Below are 20,029 nucleotides of genomic sequence, written 5' to 3'. Positions count from 1 at the left end.
TGTCGGATGAGCGACAAAGCAAGGCTTTGGTTTTGACAATTCTGTGTTAATTTTTTTCGACGCAGGGTGAAAATCCACGCCAAATATATGGCGATATGACAGTGGGAAAGCGAAGGGTGGGGGAGAGATTGAAAACATTGAAACGTCACAGAAAGGGCTGCTGGGTGCCAGGCTCTTAAAGCGCCAGCGCTGAATGGCTGCTGTCACTGGGCAGATGTGATTAGCGCCCCCTCCTAGAGCGCCAGAGTTGAGGTCATGGGGCGGTGGGCAACTGAAGGAGGCTCCCCGCGCAGTATCGGAGAGGAGGCACTCAGTAGGGGTTCTATTTGAAGAAAGAAGAGTGGCGGAAAATATATTCTATTATTCAGAGTACAGATACTCCAAAAAGGACCATTCCGTCTATTTGTTTGTGTGCAGTTTTTTTTTTCCTGAAAAATTGAAAAAGAGAAAGAGAGAACTTGGTTGATGTGGATAGATAGGATAGATCCCCAAATGTAGCCTCCACAGTTTTGAGTGGGATGTTGGTAATGTCATATACTGCTTGACTTTCTACTGTTGTGACCTCAGACATCAGCTCAGCGTTGGCACACCAAGCCGCCATGACGTCAAATGGTGAGGAGGTCAAAGAGAAACAACACTTCTATAGAAATGCACTCTTTTAAAGTCCAATTGATGGGAATCCTGGGGAATGTTTCTTTGTGTCCACATGAATAGCTAAAAGTGACCCTCAGAGCACAGTTCACTCATTAAAGCAGCACTAAACATCTCAGCTCAGTCCTGCCAGCACATAAAAACTAGACTTTTATGAACTTACCTTTAAAATTGCTCTCAGAAGAATACAGGCTAAATTTCATTAACACTAATTTAATCAAATCTGTTATAATATCACAATATTGTGTAGTCAGTAAGTCACTACACAGCAGAGGGGTGAATATCATAAAATCATGTCCATTTCAGGCCATGGTAAACCCTTAAAAAATAATATGAAGTTTTTTGCAATAAGGTACTCGAGGCTGTGCTGTATCATGAATAAGTCATGGTTGAAGGCAGAGACATATTGATGATACAGCAATAGCCTCGAGTACCTTATTGCTTTTATAAAACGGTTACCACACAATACAAATATTAAAGCCAGAAATATGTATCAATGAAACTTTCATGGAGTAAACTTTTTCTAAAAGCCTTCCTTTCGCCAGGAAAAAATAGTCCCTGACCGTGAACAGCAACAGAAGTTACATTTTCACACCATTAGATGGCAGAGACTTTCTTTATGAGTGTGTCAGTCAATAGTGAGGACTTTAATATTGAAAAGACGCAACTGACCAATGCTTTCAATAGCGCTGTTAGTCACGGGAAAACCCCTTAAATGTTAAAAGGACAAGATTATACATCGGACATTTAAACAGATTTTTTATTATGAACATAGGACTGACTGCTCTCTATCACCTCTTCTCTATGAACAGCCAGCCTCTTTTGCAATGACCTTTTGTGTTTTGCCCTCCTTGTGCGAGGTGTCAATGGTTGTCTTTTGGACAACTGTCAAGTCAGCAGTCTTCCCCATGATTGTGTAGCCTACAGAACTAGACTGAGAGACCATTTAAAGGCCTTTGAAGGTGTTTTGAGTTAATTAGCTGATTAGAGTGTGGCACCAGGTGTCTTCAATATTGAACCTTTTCACAATATTCTAATTTTCTGAGATACTGAATTTGTGATTTTCCTTAGTTGTCAGTTATAGTCATCAAAATGAAAAGAAATAAACATTTGAAATATATCACTGTGTCTAATGAATGAATATAATATACAAGTTTTTGGAATTAGTGAAATAAATCAACTTTTTGATGATATTCTAATTATATGACCAGCACTTGTGTAATATATATATATATATATATATATATATATATATATATATATATATTAACATATATTATAACATATATTAACATATATTAGTGGTGGGCATATATTATTTTTTTTAATCTAGATTAATCTCACTGTAATCTTGGAATTAATCTAGATTAAAATGGCTCATTTGAATTCTGCCGAAGACATTCAGAATATGTTTGCTACCCATAGACTGTAAAAAATACATAATATGTGGTGCTACCCAAATAATGACTAAAAGTAATCCGCCATTTTGTCCGACAAAGCAGTCAGGAGTTAGAAGATTAACCTCGGTGGAGTTAAACTTGAAAAATTGTGTATATTGACATCTTTCTGCGTTTGAAACAACATTGATTCTCATGTCCATTCCTGTTTATTGGATGCTATAAATGGACTCGTTGTAAGAGATGATTGGTTTACGAGCCTCTTGAGCTGAGGCACTACAGCAATCTGTCACGACCATGGTCACGACACAATAAAGAGCAACAAAATTGTTTTTATTGTTTGAATTTCTTAAAAAAAAAAAACTACACAGTTTTAAAGCTGGGACTTTGTTTAATATCATAAGTAACCTGCTTTGTCTTGTCTGTCGACATGTTGTCAGTATCCTCTTTGGTCCGCGATGTATTTTTCACTGCATGCGGCGTGACAGTGCCACGGCTTGTCGGACAAAGCAACAGTAACTAAGGGGGGCGGGTCTTTGCGAAGGGTCAATTCGGCTAGGTATACATCCGCGCTAAAATATCAATGTGAAAGTCATCATAGCTTGTGTAGTATAGACCCAGCTCCCAACCCAACTTTGAGAATAGATAAACGGCGATATTTTTTTTATCGCCCGATAAGAGTCTCACGTTAACGCCGATAACGGCCCACCACTTTATATATATATATATATATATATATATATAAATGAAGAGTACAGATGAAAAACCCTCTAGACTTCTTTTCTTTTAAATGAGCATTTTTTTATCAGGCTCCTACAATCAAGTTCAGGAGTTTCATTTTAAAGGTAATGATAAGGTTATTAGTTAGTGAATAAAATAACTTTTTTTCAAAAACGTCACTTTAGACAATTCATTGGTTTTTAACAAGTTAGATTTTCTTTTGCATCCAAACCAGCTAAATCCACTTGTCCTTTTTTGTGCAAAAACCTCTAAATCCACCTATTTGGGAAAAGACATAGTAAATAGTTGAAAAATCACTAAAGATGCAACTATAAACCCTGAAAAAGATGAGAGCACAATAATTTCAAAACTAAACAGCAGACAAACCTCTTTACACAGGGATCTAACACATCTCTTCTATTCAGCCTTCACTTTTTGCCTCCTCCGTTTACATGGCATAGCTTCCATATGAGACAGAAGAATGCATCTTGTTTGACTTTGTCTTTGGTGAAATAGAACTGTTGTTTGATGTATAATAAATCTGATTCCTTCAAAGTAACGGCACTGCACGAAGAACTTTTATGAGTGCATGATACACTTGCGACCAAGCCATTTCCACTGTAGGCTATTTTCTTTTGCCTAATGATGGGCAGAGTTTTGAGGTAACGTTTTCTTCTGCCATTCAATGTTAGTAGGACAGGCTTATCCATTTCATCGTCCTCCATCTTTTATTTAAAAAATCTCAATTTGAATCTGAATTTAAAAAATCTCCTCAGTGTGACGCTATATTGAAACCGCTCAAAATCATATGGTTTGATTTGCACCTTCTGATTGGTTCTTGGACATAGTGGCTTTTGTTGCCAAAATGAAGTGGTGTCTAGATGCTTTTGCCAACAAACCATTATATCTGAATGGGCTGACGCTGGGATTTAGAGGATTTGAAGCACGTGATTTTTTGAACATGTACTACGTGCCGTAAGCATTCGCTCAATGTCATTATCTTATTTTTGACAGAGGTGGCGTTTAGCGTAATAAACCCCTAATTTACTGCTTATTAATAGTTATTAAGGTAGTTGTTAAGTTAGGTATTGGGTAGGATTAAGAATGTAGAATAAGGAATTAATATGTGCTTAATAAGTACTAATGAACAGCCAATATTCTAGTAATATGCATGCGAATAAGCAACTAGTTAAAAGCCCCACGAGTGTTAAAAAAAAAAAAAAAAAAAAAAAAAATGAGATAATGAGAATTGGGAAGAATTAACCTTATTATTATACAAAAATGTCTTTTATATATATATATATATATATATATATATATATATATATATATATATATATATATATATATATATATATATATATATATATATAAAATCTTTTTATGAATCACTTTTGACACTATTGTGACATTATGACTGGTCTGATTCTGGGTGAGTGTCATAACAGTTTGAACTTAACAAATCAGTTTAGACACTAAATATTATTGAGGATTTCTTACCTTGGCATTCTTATCTGTCACAGATTCTTTTTTTTTTATTCTTTTTTTTTTTGTGGTATTTGCTAAATTAACATAACAATGAGCATAACATAGTATTCTCTCCACTCCTTCTACAAAGTTAAATTATTATAAATAGCAAGTGTCAAAAAAAAAAAAAAAAAAAAACAAGCAAAAAAATTAAATAAATAAATAATAATAATAAACAGTACTAATTGATTGGCCTGCTAATTATGTATTTATTAGACCTTATAACCACTACAGTTGTTTATCCTTGGCCAAATTATCAAAATTCAACACACTGTTTGACATACAAGCTGAAAATATTTATCTTCTAAAAAGTCTACATGTTCCTGGTGTTATTGTGAATGATTCATCAGCGCAAGCTGACAATCTGACCATGCAGGTGGGAACAAGAACATGTTTCAATCATTTCCCTACTAACTTTCTGTCTGCCGCTAGCTGTGACCACCACAGGAAACTAGCAAAGCAAGCACTAGGTAAGGAGAAGAATTTTTGCCTGTTTTCCCTTTCACAACCCTCTTCCCCATCCCCGAGCTAACCTAGCTGCATACCCGCTAGCCTGAATTTTTGTACTTTGATGAAGGAGGAATAATGTAGAAGTCTTTGAGGCTTCCAAAAGATTTGAGTGAAGCAAACTGAGGTTTCACTGGCTGATGGCGGTGTACTGATTCAGAAACAAAAATGTTTGAATAATATTTATTGTGTTAATTTAGTGAAAAACATGGAAAACATGCCTTTTCATGCATTTTATTTTTAACTAGATTTTTATTTGACAACAGATATTTTACTTGACAACAGTGGTTGTTTGTCTTCATAATCTTTATACAGTACAACAGTCCATTCATTTTCTCCATAGGGAAATTGATTTTTAATGATAACTTATAAACCTTTAAAGACAGCCCTGCTGTGAGCTACGAGGCTGTTAATCAACAGTATTTACTTCTGTTGAAGCCATTAGCCAGCAGTAGTTCAACTTTTAAAACGGTTTTGTTCAACAGCAGAATTTGTGGTAAAAAACTACATTACCCATGATGTTGCATAGAAAATTCCACCAATCAGAGAGTAGAAACAAACAAAATGCGCCAAACGATCTCGCTAGCTGAAGAATACTGTTACAACAAGATGCCACTGGTAAGACTTCACTGCCAAGTTTGGGGGGACTGGATTCAAAGGGGGGCTGGCGGATTGAATCTTTCACAACACAGGAAAAAAAAAAAAAGAAGAGATGAATTGAATTTTAGGCTTTAGTATTTCTTACAGTATGTCACATCCTGCTCTTGTCATTCTCACCCACTGCTGAGCACACTAGCCATACCTAAAGATGAGAAATTCAGCTATGAATTTATTTGCCTCGGTTTTAAATAACCTGAGAAAAAGCAAGGAGCGCCCACAATGCATTATGTGGGCAAGTTCAAAAGTAACAAGCCGCCGCAAGAACAAGATCAATAGAGCAGTTCTTCAACAGTGGAACATCAAGTTCGAAATATTAAGGGAGCATTGTCTGTCCAAGTGGGATCTGTGAGTTGCTTACAAACAATCACTCTGACCTGGTGTGAAGCAGTTCATTTTTGAAATTCCAGACAGAGATAAAATAGAGAACAACAGTGTGAAGATGAACAATAGTCAGCTTGACAATAGTTTGTTGATCTTTTTTTCTATAAAAGTTTGTAGTACGTGCTTCGCTGTTTATAATTCTATTCCCTTTTTCTATTTAAAAACCTTGCTTTGTGTACAGTGCTAAACTAACTGGGACTAGTCACAGCACTTACTACATATTGTTGCTCTATTGTTCTCCTAATTTTTAAGTCACTTTGGATAAAAAATGTCTGCTAAATTATTAAATTAATTTAACATGGATACAGTGATTCTGCCAAAATTCCACGATATCTGTATTTATTGTTACTAAGCTTGCTTTATATAAAACATTAAAATCATATGGTATCTGAAAACAATTTAATGTCCCCCCCCCCCATAACAGATTGCTGTAGTGCCTCAGCTCAAACGGCTCGTAATCCGACCAAATCTTCCTACTAGTTAATTTATAGCATCAAATAAACATGAATGAACATGAGAAGGAATGTTGTTTCAAATGCAGAAAGACATAAATACGCACCATTTTTCAAGTTTAAGTCCACCGAGGTTAATCTTCTAACTTCTGACTGATTTGTCGGACAAAATGGCGGATTTTGCGTTCTGATTGGTTAGACTGCTTGTCAATCAAACTCCCGGTGAAGGGTCAATTGCGAGAAAAAAGTCTGAATTGTAAGGATAAAAACGTTATAGGTTAAAATGTCATCTATGTAAAATATTATAGTATTAAATATTATTTCATGCTTTAACTTTAGGGCTAGTTTCCTCCACTTGTAACCGTTGTTTTTCTGCCACCACAATGGAGTGACAAAACTGTGACGTCTGCTCCCAATAGTTAGCACAATTTCTTGCCAATAGACATAACAAAGAAATGAAAGGATGTAACAAATACAGCATAATGCATGGTTTGGTAAGTGTGAGACAAACACAAAATGTATTTGTGGATCATGGGTTGTAAAATCTTACAACTCTGTTGGGCTTTAACTTTTTGTTAAAATGTATGCCATGCCTGGCTCCAAATATAAACAACTATGATCATCTTTGTATACTGAATTGAGATATTATATATCGAACTCTATCTATTCTTTTTCTGAAATTATTATTTTCCTAAAACCCATTGTTTGGCAACAGAATTAGCTTCAGTTCAAATAATCTGCAATTCTACTGCTAAATAGCAAAGTGATAAGATTGTGAGGTGAACAATATTTCACTATTTTCAATTTTAGAAATTAAAGAAAGAAAAAGGATTGACTGAAGATAACAAACACATTCCTGTCAGTCAATAAAAACTGTTAAAGAGGCAGCATCTTATCAGTTGATTGGACTTTGATTAAATGGAGAACAAATTACATTTTTAATCAGGTGGAACTGGAGACTGAATGGAATGATATGATAAGGGATTATAAACTGTGAAAACAAATCTATATTTGAACCTGCGACAGCCCATCCAATCATCTAGAGCGAGAAGATCATGTCATCTGCATATGAACTGTGTTGCTCAGTGTAATAATGCTTGAGCGTGAGTAAATGATTTGTTCGTCTATATTTCTACCAAAAGAAAATCGTTAGTCACACTTAATGTAATGCAAATTAATTTTGACCTGCTGCTCGTATCTTCGCTGTAGCTCCTCCAGCTGGAAACTGAACTCTTTAGACTGCTTCTCTCGTAGAGATTTAGAGCGAATCAGATCAGCCTCTACTTTCTCCATCTGGAATCAGAAAACAGAGTGGCAGCATTATATTATACTTCAATAAACTACATTATATTATTCTATTATCACCTGAAATCTTTTTCTTCTCTGTACACAAAAACAAATATCGCTCCTCATGAGAAGGGCATGACTTGACTCGCAATGCAATTCTTTTACATGCACACTCATAATGCGATTATAATAGGATTTTGGCAATATTGTGATTAAACTTTACCTCATGTAAACAGAATACTTCGATCTGACTAATGCGATTAAGCTCGTAGTCATAGTAACCATAATCGCACGTCAATTTTAATCGCAATAAACAGGCATGTAAACACCTTAATCGCATTATTACTGCTCTGACCAAAGTGTGCATGTGCTTGGACATACACGGATGACGTGTGTTTTTCTTCACACAACTTCATGAATTAACTACGTGACATTATGAAGAATGGTGGTAAAAATAACCACACTTCTTAGCAAATAGAAAAATGAAAATTGCAAAAAAAAAGTTTTGCTTGTGTCATGTAAACATCTTACTGCGTTTAAGACCTTACTCTTTGTAAAAAAAAAGAAAATAAATCGCATTATTGGTGCACGTAGTTGTAAACATAGTCATTGATAATAACGTTGATAATCTAATGATGTTAAATGATAATAAGCATAAAAATGCAAATACTAAGTAAAATAGTTAATGTATAATTGATTGCACTTTTTGATATTGCATGAAATATACTTATAATGACTTATGAATACTTCTTACTTATAATTCTTGTATCTGTCCACAATTTTGTTGCACTGCATTTTGGAACGGTTTAAAATGTGAGGGATGTGTGAGATCTATTCATGTTTGAAAACATCATGCGTACATCAAATACTGTAAAAATGATAGTCAAAACCTGTTAATTGGTTAACTGATAGATACCACATACAAAAAATAGTAAATAATTTAACATTACATTAGGTTTTCATTTTTCCTGCAAAATACTGGCAAACTTATGGTTATTCAGTGTTAATTATTGCATTATTTTAGTGTCATGTGTGTCACCCTGACGGTGTTTTGTTTCTGTGTGTTTAACCCTGTGCCTATTTATGAGTGTTGATCATATTTTTTGACATCACTTATTTTTACCACCTGTATTATCATTAGAACAACACCAGGATAAGTAAATGATGCTTAATTTTCATTTTATGGTAAATTATCCCTTTAAGGTACAACATAGATTTTGGTACTTCAGGTAGATTTTTTCAAGTAGAATGCAATAATAATAAATATACAATATACAATAAATATAATAAAATATACAGTTATAAGTTGTAAAATATACAGGTACCAAATATATCATCCCATAATATCTGTATTTCTGGCATCCATGGTTGCTGTTTTTTACTGTGTGTCTAGGTAAGCAACTCAGTAGCTTTGGAACACAGTATATTCTCTGCAGTATGCAGCAAGCACTATACTAGTACCATTCTTAACACAGCTAAAGAGAGTCAGGACACATGATGCAGCATAATGGGTTAAATATCTTAGCTGGCTGAAGATACACTATAGAGTTAGTATGTGTACGTCAAGGCCATGTCCCATTATCCAGAAGACTTTCTTTTCTATGATACCGTTACAAACAGATGAATGCAAATGGACAACAGAAAAGAGAAAGAGAGGGGGTGGCAGGAAAAAAGTGTTGAACACTTTGATGTGGGTTGAATCTTGGACACATGATGATCGCTGGAGACACAGGGTGGAAAGAGAAAGGTGAATCAGAAAGAACATGAGCAGGATGTGGGCAGCAGCTTTGAGTCCAGAGAGAGAGCTTTAGGATCCCCTAACGCTCGCCCACAACTACATGACCATTAGTAAACACACATACACACACACAGTCTGCCCAGTGCAATGCTCCAAAGGAACTCTGCCCACACTGTGCCAACATGACTTAATGCTAGCCTGGTTAAAGCTTCCTGTGGGAGCTCACGTCATTACTGATCGTACATAAACACACAGAAGAACACAAGAAATAATGCTGCACTCCATCCAATGCTAGTCGTTGGGTATTCCTACTTATATATATTTCTGACTTCCAACAAGGCATTGCATTGGCTATGTAAACACTGCAGCTAAATTCTGTTGCCCCTATTGGAGCTTGATCCTGTTCTGTACACACACACAGTTTACAGGAGTGACAACCGCATTCTAAAACCAAATTAACTAAGATCAAAATTCAGGTAGTTACAACCGCATTTACAAAGGAATTAACCAAAATGAAAAAAAAACAGTTGTTAGTGACATATTTAAACGTGCATCAGAGATCTCTTTTACATGTATTTTTATCAAAAAAACAAGAACAACCAGGGTGTGTATCTTAGGCACCATCAGTTGTGGCCTATTGGTTAGAGAGTCAGACTGGTAACCTAAAGGTTGCGGCTTCGATCTCAATACCGGCAGGAAATGACTGAGGTGCCCTTGAGCAAGGCACCTAACCCCCAATCACTCCCCGGGTGCCACGGCAAAATGACTGCCCACTGCTCCAGGTGTGTGAGTCCACAGTTTGCAGTGTGTGTGTGTGTGTGTGTGTGTGTGTGTGTGTGTTTGTGTATGTGTTCACTACTCACTACTCCTACTTACTTGGATGGGTTAAATGCTGAGGATGTTACCATACTTGGCCTTCACTTGTCACTTTCTTTAGACTGGGCAAGATTATCCAGAAATGCTGGTCATACACTGTAGAATTTATTAAGGTTGCCCAGAGGAATTCATGTTTCATTTTCACAGCCGCGAGCCAATACGTTGCTATGGTTACCACTGTGTCAGTCATCTCAATTTCAGGGGTGAGTCATGTTTCGTACGTACACAGAACGATAATTTTAGGGATTCACTCCTGCATCTAAATGGGGTTTTCACTCTTTAAACTTTTGATTTATAAAACAACAAACAGCAGTGCTAGCTCTGTTAAAGTTTAATTGTCAACAAAGAATTCTGCTGCCAAACAAACTGAGGATAAACAATACTATGCAATACATTTAATGTGCAGATGTATGATGAACAATAGAAAGGATCCTGGCCAGCCCAACACATCGACACTGACTGATGGTGTCAGTTTGAGGTGAGACTATCCGTTTGGCTAATCAGTCTTTATTTTTTTCAATTTCACAGGATTTCAAACAATTTTGGAAAATGCACACTTTCAGCTTTATGTTTGAGCATTTAGCATGGAAGGTATATGTTCCAGTCCAGGGCTCTCCTTAAATTAACGCTCAGTGGAATGACATGAGACAGGTTTTTCAAAGACTTTAGATACAAAGACAGTGCACTCATAATATTATGAATGGGAGAAAACGCAACACGAAATATGGCGGAATAAGTCTCACCTTCCAAATGAAACAGTCAGCCTGAAAAATAGGCTTTTTTTTGTCATGATTTGAGTGATTAGAAACAAAATATATGAGACAGTTGTCAGATTTCATTGGCTATTCCAAATACGGAATTTAATTAATCTAAGTTTTGTGAACATCTTTGGAGAATTTGATGTTTCCCCATTCAAAGAGATATAAGCTATTCTTGCATGACTGAAATAGCTGCCGAGAGGTGTTTCAAAGATGGCCGCCGCCAAATTACTTGCTTGAAAGGGACCTTGAGTTTATCCTCTGTTTTTCTGCATTAGTTTCATAATGTTACAAACTGCTCAGAGATTTGGGTTTAAGATCCAAACGCAGCTTCATTGAGGGTAATCCACAATTGTTATCCATTTAACAGGCATAGTGTCAAAACCACTGGGCAAACAATACAGACAGCAACAGAGTCCAAGACATAGGCAAACAGAGAAATCAGGGAAACATAGGAACTAGGATAAAGGGCTCAGAATTGCAGTTTAGCACGAACAGGACTTTGCAATGAGTGACTGAAAACCCAGAGCTTATAAAGGCAAACTCAAAAGACTTAAACACACAGGTGGAATTAGTCAGATCATAATGAGTCCAACCAGTTATAGGAAATGTAGTTCATGATGGGAAAGTAAAGGAGACGGAAGGAGTGCCCTCGGGTATGGAAGCTTGTTTCCACCACTAAATAAAAAAAAATTAAATAGGTAACTGCGACTTTTTATCTCACAATTCTGACTTTTTTCTCACAATTGCAAGATTTAAACTCACAATTGCAAGTTATAAATTCAGAATTGTGTTTTATAAAGTCAGAATTGTGAGATATAAAGTCGCAATTACCTTTTTTTATTTAGTGGCGGAAACAAACATTTCACATGCTGAGAACTGTTGTGGTTAATTTGAAAGGGCACAGTTTGTTTGATAGAAATTAAATTATAGAGGTTTTCTACAAATTAAAACACTAGTAGCTCAGTAACATTCACAACATTTTTAAGCATTGTTATAACAATTGCTATAGCTTTAAATCAACAGGACTAATTACTAAATCTTTAATTGACGTAAATAATCATCTCATTTAGCCAAAATGAATGATGAGCAGGAAATAACATAAGGCGAGATTTGATGCTATCCACCAGGGCTGAGTTTCCCAAAACATCTTAAACCTAAGCAGATTGTAGAAACCTTTAGCACCAATGCTATGGAAATGCAGCCCAGGATTTGATTGGATCATGGATAATTGATTATGATTATCATTCATTTTTAGTTATTTATTTTAATATGTTTTCTTTATAATAAAGCACACTCAGGAATCATTCATAACAAGACCAGTAATATTTATTAAGAAAGTAAACTAAGTTACCTTTGATTGGATCATTTAGTTCATTGAATCTAAATAAGAGGCTTTTAGCAGCTAGGTAACAACAGCGTGAATGTTTGGTTGTGCACACATTGGATGCAGCTGTGGCAGTGAACCCGGGTGGCGCCGCAGCGGCCCGCTCCAGCATCTGTGCGCAGGATGTGATGTGTGGCTGCAGTCATGTGCATTGTGCTGATGCTGTGGTGGGGCAGAGACTGAACAGTGCTGTTTGAGGGGCTGGAGTTGTTATGATGGAAATAGTGAATGTACAAACAGTCATACAGCATACATGTCGGGATGAGTAACAACTCCTGATGACTAAAAATGAGATCTGTTTGCTCATCTAATACCAATCAGTGGCTGCCATCTCAGAAAAACTGATTCAGACAATGTAAAACATTATTAAGCTAGCTAAGGAAGCTAATGGAGGTAAATCAATAGTTTATCTCTCAGGTGAGAAATCAGCGAACAATGTGAGCCAGAAGATACCTGTATTGCCCGCATGAGCACCATAGCTCCGCATGTGCTAACTATTAGTTTGTGCTAGAAGCTTTTTATTGATATGAATTGTCATCTGAGAGATGCTCACTTCTCATATGGGGGAATGCCGTGATATCCTGCGAGACTGAACGAGGGGACGTGATTTATGATCCGGTCTGCAGTACTGATTGCTTTGTGTCTGGACTCCCTGGAACAATCCACAAGCCAAATACATCCCGATCTCAATTACACAGTGATATCAGTGAAAGAATGTCTCACATAGTCAGGTGTTTTGCAGCCTAAAGTCTGCTGCCACAATGCAGTTTTTTTCTGGTCAAGAACAATTAAAAGGGAGTTCAATTTGATGGAGTTTCTTATTTCTTTAGAATGAAACAGCCACTTAGAGAGACTACTCTGAGCTGTTCCCCAGACTATTAGTCAAATATTATTAGTTTCTACAACAATCCTCATAATGGTAAAAGGATCCACGTGTGGCTTTGTTGTTAATGGCAGCACAAACCCTATAATAATACTTATTATAACATTTAAAAACAATAATTCACCTTTATATTCACTTGAAAAATAATAAAGAAAACATCAGATAACACCAGCAATAAAAAGGCAGTAGCTAATAGATGCTATTTACACTAAGTGACAATAGCAGCATTTTCTTAGCAATATGCTATTTACACTAAGTGAAAATAGCGATATATTCTATTTACACTATATGAAAGTAGCAGTTCTTTGCAATAAGTGCAAATAGTTGTTAGATGCTATTTATACTTATAAATAGTGGCAGATACTATTTACACTTCAGTACTGTTGTAAATTAACAGGATGCAATAATAACAGTGTAAATGATTACATTTATTAAAATTATTAAATGTATGCCACCTTATTGGGGCAATAAAGCCCTTCCTACACCTACCTGATCATTACTTTATTATTAAACACTCGTTAGGAACTTTATTTCCACTTTTCAAACATTTTCTTCATTTTTATTGAAAATAAATGCCTTTCTGATCTGATATGTGATGGAAAAAGGAGAAGAGCGAGTTTGGCAAAAGCCGGATTCGGGTCGATCATGTCAAAATCTACTTTCACATGCCATTTCCCACTGCAGATGTTAAGTGGTGGGCATCTTTTTTAAACTTGTGTGGCCCAACCTTGGTAGGCGGCGTTAGTGTAAATAGCCTTTGCCAACAAGACAGGCTATTTACACTTAGTGTAAATAGACACTCTGATAATAAAATGGCATATCAAGCAGAAATGTGTCAAGGTACCTAAATACTCATAAATGTTGAAGCTGTTTTTACATGGTGTCACAATGTGGGAGAAGTCATATCTTTGAAAGTTTTGGATGTCCAAAAAATATATATATTTCAAACTTGGAAACTCGTAATTATGGCAATTCCTGCATGAATGCATCAATGCTATTGGACAAACACATATAACCCTATAGACTGAATACATAGATAATCAGATATGTTGTTTACTTAGAACTAAATGGCTCAATTAAAACTCAGAATTTAGTGATGAACCAACATGATTTTTTTTTTTTTTTACATAAACACCAAATCCGAAATTAAAGTTTTCATTTTGCTGAAAACCAAAACCATAAGTTTATTTAATAATCAATTAATTAATCAAATTTATTCAATAATCAACAATCAAAAACCTAAATACAAACACTTAAATTGCACATACAACCTTTTAATGACGTAATTGTTTGTACTCCAATTCATCCAATTCGTAATTTTGTTAAATTGTGGCTAAAATAAAACCTTGTTTTCATTAAAGATTTATTAAAAATGCATTAAATAATGAAGACATCATTAGCAAGTTAAGTAAAAAATACAATGAATAGATAATATAGTGCATATATTTAGTAAAATGTTCCTTTCTACAGTTATTTGTTGTATCTAACTAAAAAGCTGTTGTCACTGAATGACTTTCCTGAGGTAAATATAGTGTTACATGACATTCAACCTGTTTTACTGACGTTTTTCCACGGTTGAAACGCTGATTGAGCAATTACAATTGTTCTGTTTCTTTCCACATACCTTCTGATGTTCATTAATGTGTGTTTTGTGCTATAACTAGAAGTAAAGAGGAACAGATGATAGGTTCACATGCATTCATGTGTCCCTGCCTGAGCTGAAACTGCTACAGTGAACCGTCATGCCACATTAAAAAGTGCCAAAATTACATTTATTGTTTGAATTTCATTATAAATGTGACGGAATATGAAGACTTTTTTAATATCAAAAGAAACAAAGCTCAATTATGATTACTGGATAACATGGTGTGCTACAAATAATGTTTAGTGAAGTTTTGCTCACTAAAAATTATTTGTAGCACGCTTGACCTCCAATCACACATCAACTGAAAACAGCACAGACTAAAAGATGTTAAACAGTGTTTAAAGATTTTCAGGTATTCAGGTACAGAAATTGTAATCAAAGGTAAAATAACACTGCACTTTATAAATAAAATATACATTACAACTATAGTTACAAAAGTTATTCAGTCAAGAACAGCTTTGTCTTTTGTTGTTTGTTTAACGTTATTATAGAGAGGGCAGCAGGAATATTAGGCTGCTGTCACTTTAAGAGCTGCACGGATCCAATATACTGTTACACATGTTTTCTTTGTCAACTGTTTATGTTCACTTGAGACATACTGTGTTTATGAGGATATTTTGACATATTTTAGTGTGTATTTGTCTGTTCTAGTGCAAAAACAGGGAAGAAAACACTAATTAGTATGAGAGGCAGATTTCTGTGTGGACATCTTTTTGGATCGATTTTCAACCCTATTGTCAGAGGATCAGTAAACAGGTTGAGACTAACGCTAAGACAACTACCGTCAGCTTGATGGAGCGGCACTTTCATAAATATTGCATTTTTCCTCTGCGTCCTTGTGACACTGTGTAAACTGTAGCATGTAGGTGCCCTCGACTCACCTGTTGCTTCATGTCAGCGTAGGTCTTCTCCGAGCTGAGCTCCACCTGCTTCTTAAAGTTCTCCAGTGCGCTCTCAGCCTGCTGGGCCTGATGTCTCTGACTGTCCCGAAGACGAACCAGCTGCTCTTCTTTATCCCTAAAACACACACAAACTGGGTCATCCTGTGACTGCTACACATGAATATCCATGTGCTTGCATTATTTTTAGGAGTAAGAACACAGAATGAAACCTCATTTTATGTGCCCTAACATAACTGAGACGGAAAACACGTCACATAAAAGCATCATGTTGTGCTTTATACTTATTTTTTATCAGCTGATTGGGGAAGTGTTTTATGTTCACACAGAAAACTTCAGCGCACAAATGTGTGTCGACGCAAAACAAACAGCGTCTCAGACTCGTGTCTGACAACAACGCTGAGACATAACCGCCAAAAGAGCTGTCAGTTGCAAGCCAGACTGCTACAAAGAGCTTGTCAACCTGCTTTCACTGTCTATATCCGTGCATGTGTGGATGTGTGTGTGGCATATCTCGCCCTCCCTCAAACGGGTGTAATTACTGTGGTAATTACTTTTAATTGAGAGAACAATTCACCAGGGCCAGTGAAACTACATATTAGTACTTCATCAAACAAGTTAACCAGCACATCCAAAAAGCCTGACTGAACAATAACAAAGAGGAATGTGACATGCAATGACATCAGAGACACAAGACATTTAGAGGAGGATTTTTTTTTTTTTTTTACAACATATTTTGTGTATGATTTGTAATAATAACATGAGGGAAATATTATATTATTATAATATTATTTACACAAAAATATCATAAAAGCCACAAACACACACACATATTATATAAACACTAATTTAACATAATCAGTTCATGACAAGCAAGGACATCCTTCTTTAGTCTCGTTTAGCATACACATACAAAGCAGACATAACAATAAGAGGAAATTAAAAACAAAACAAATGCAAAAAAAAAAAAAAAAAGTTGGGGACCTTTTTTTCTTTTTCTATGGCCTCTTTTCTGTGTAATTTTGGTCTCTCTCATGTTTGACATCAAAAGATCTAGAAATTGTTTCTCCCTGACTGTTGTGTAGTCTGTAATTATTAATCTGTCTTGCAACATGAATGCCTTCAGGGCAGAGCAAACACAAAAGAGCCTTCTGCTCATCTCTGATGTGGAGCAACCAGCAGACAAAAAAACACTGAAAGAAAGAAAGAAAAAGAAAAAACAGGCGTCTAAACAAGAAAGAAACAAGAAAAAGACGAAGCCACAAAAATAACTCTCTCTGAACATTCTGAGTTCCAGAGAGAAGAAAGAGCAGCTCATTGGAAGGAAGAGAAGATTAGTTAGTTAGTGGGTAGAGGTTTAGTTAGTGGTTAATTTCTGTTTGTCTGTCTGTCTTTAAGGTGAGTCCTATTCTTAACCCTCAGGGGTCTGAGGATTTTTAGGGCCCTGGAGAGGTTTTGACATGCCCTGACATTTGTGCTTTTTTCAGTTGTTCATAAACATATTAATGGAAAAAGTGTCATTACACTGTATTCAGCACAAACTAGGCTACAATAATATGTGAGGAACATGTATGTACATGTTTGTGTTTTTGAAGGAATAATGTTTATGCGTGGTTATTGAAAAAACTAAAAACTTAAGTCACTGAAATGAAGCCAAAAAATATATATTAAATCTGTGTTCACAAGACTTCTGTGTATTGGAGGTTGTAGACTAGAGTTTCTGCTTCAAAATGAGGTAAAAATTATAATATAAAACAATAGAGAAATTTAAATTTTCTAAAACATCTTTGGTCAAGAAACACAGTATGCGTGGAGGCGTAACTTATCATGAATAATGGGTCATTTACACCTGAGAAGACAAAAGAATCACATAAAGAGCTCTAATGACCTGCTTAAATAATGAGCTCTTTCAGTCAGGTAGGCTGTGAAAAAAGCTCATCATAATGTAAATCAAACATACAGAAAAAACAGCAATACTGTGAAATATTATTACAATTTAAAATAATGGTATTCTATTATATTCTTTAAAATATAATGCATTTCTGTGAAGTGTCTGAACAGTTATGTTACCTCTATGGCATTTCATATAGACTTTTAGCTTAAAAGCATGCACATTTGGAGAAATATTGATGGATTCTTATGTTTATGTCAATTTTCTATAAAGAGGAGTAATATTTATTCAATATTTATTGTCATCTCTATGGACGCTGGATACTGTTTTCAATTCATACTTGCAGCCGGAGGGAGTTCTGTGCACCTTTAGTCCACAAATTAATCTAAAGAAGAACAGGAACCAGGAACTAACGGCATGTCTTCTAGAGGTTGCTAACCATGGCTTTAACATCCAGATAAACACTTTTCAAGACAATAAATACACGATTGAGACGATGAATGCATGCATTGCCTCAGAATTTGCCTCTGAATAGCGCTCGCTCCATGGGCGTGGCCGCATTAGCAGATAATGAGCTGAATCACAGACTTCTGACATGGCTCTCTTTTCATACAGATTACAGAAACATAGAATTTTTGTTATCGATTTGACTTACACGATTTAAAACCTGACATTTCAACGTTTCTTTAGACACAAGTCTAATTTTTTTGTCATTAGTATTCACTAAGTTATTTCATTTTCTGAGAGCTATCAGATTGGACTTCGTTCAGAGGGAGACTTGAGATCACGCATCATGTTAGTTTTTTTTTATTTTACAAAAGCACAACATTTTGTTGTTACTCTGAGTGTACACAAATAAAAGAAGATATTCCACAGATTAAAATGGTGTATAGCTCTTAATTGTATGTGCAACATTGACGGAGTATTTTGAGTCTCTTTTACACTGGTTAGAAAAAAAACGCGGTGGTCACGCCGGCGACCCGGGGGAGTTAAGTTACAATAACAGCAATCACATACTCGATTAAACATACTCAACAAAACTGTTCATTTTCTCTTTCTTTATATATGCTCCAGTTTTTATTGTGAAGAATCCATCAGTGCACATTATTCCACAAGTCTCCGTGACTTACACCGGATGAGACAGTTAAACTTTAAAGAGGTGGTTGATTATGATTTCACTTTTTTAACTTTATTTAGTGTGTAATGTTGCTGTTAAAGCATGAACAACATTTGCAAAGTTACAATGCTCAAAGTTCAATGCAAAGGGATATATTTTCTGAAGAATTTGTGGTTAAAGGACTACAACAAATGGCTGGTAGGAACTATAATGAGCTTCTTCCACAGCAACTAAATAAATTTATCCACTAACCGTTCTGAAACGTCCAGTTGCATTCTAAAAGTTGTAACTTCTTCCTGAGTCTCTCCATCAGTGTCGACTCTGGTTTGAACAATGTAAGGCTGAACACAGTTACTGACAATCTTCATTTTGGTTGACATCACCAAGCCCTCTTTCCCAACCTCTCCCTTCTAATTGCCTGTCAAAGAGACCACTATTCCTTGTCCAATCAATTCCTAATAAATAAAAGCACAGAGATCGACAGATGGCAAGCGGTTTGGAGAATGGAGGGTTGAATGGATGGTTTTCAACTGGTGGGTCATTGGCCGTTATGTTGTGATATCTGTTTTTCAGTGCTTGTGCCATGTATGCCACACTTTTAAGACAGCACGTCAAATTACCTCCAAATTCCAGCATTCTGATCCATTCAGCCTTCAACCAGCTGCTTTGAACTCAAGGGCACATCCAATGTATCCTACATCCTCCTGTTTTATGTTAAAACTTTGCATAGTGTTGGCGCTCTGCATTTCAAAGGCAATATTGGAAATATTACTATATTGTTATTGTTCGCTTTTAAGGTTTCTGTTTACTTTTGTATAGTGCATGCTTCTGGTGCTGCATTGTGCTGCAAATTGGTCGAAAATTTGCATCCTGAAACAAAACCAGCTGAGGAACCATTGGCTAAACCAAAACAAAAATAGTAAACTCTGTAATAAACAATATGTGTAAAACTGAATAATGCCTTTTTTAAAGGATTAGTCCACTTTTAAATAAACTTTTCCTGATCATTTACTCACCCCCAAGTCATCGAAAATGTTCTTGTCTTTCTATCGTCAGTCAAAAAGAAATGAAGGTTTTTGATGAAAACATTCCAGGATTATTCTCCTTATAGTGGACTTCAATGGCCTCCAGATGGTTGAAGGTCAAAATTACAGTTTCAGTGCAGCTTCAAAGGGCTTTAAACGATACCAGACGAGGAATAAGGATCTTATCTAGCAAAACGATTGGCCATTTTCGAAAAAAAAATACAACTG

The 20,029-nt window shown here is 35.7% G+C and overlaps 1 protein-coding gene across 3 annotated transcripts in view; it reads right to left on the bottom strand.

Annotated features, from left to right (window-relative positions):
- cep112 (centrosomal protein 112) overlaps positions 1-20,029 on the bottom strand; it is a 188,800-nt gene that overhangs the window by 90,996 nt on the left and 77,775 nt on the right. For all 3 annotated transcript variants that reach the window (XM_067377460.1, XM_067377469.1, XM_067377478.1), the window contains 2 exons: positions 15,751-15,886; positions 7,481-7,588 (listed from right to left, as the gene is read on the bottom strand). In XM_067377460.1, coding sequence (XP_067233561.1) covers positions 7,481-7,588; positions 15,751-15,886 — 244 coding nt within the window. The remainder of the gene's footprint in view (positions 1-7,480; positions 7,589-15,750; positions 15,887-20,029) is intronic.

Source organism: Chanodichthys erythropterus, chromosome 3 (genome assembly GCF_024489055.1).
Source record: "Chanodichthys erythropterus isolate Z2021 chromosome 3, ASM2448905v1, whole genome shotgun sequence".
In the NCBI taxonomy this organism is placed as follows: Eukaryota; Metazoa; Chordata; class Actinopteri; order Cypriniformes; family Xenocyprididae; genus Chanodichthys; species Chanodichthys erythropterus.
Note: the sequence above shows the minus strand (reverse complement) of the source record. Positions and strands in the feature narration are given on the sequence as shown.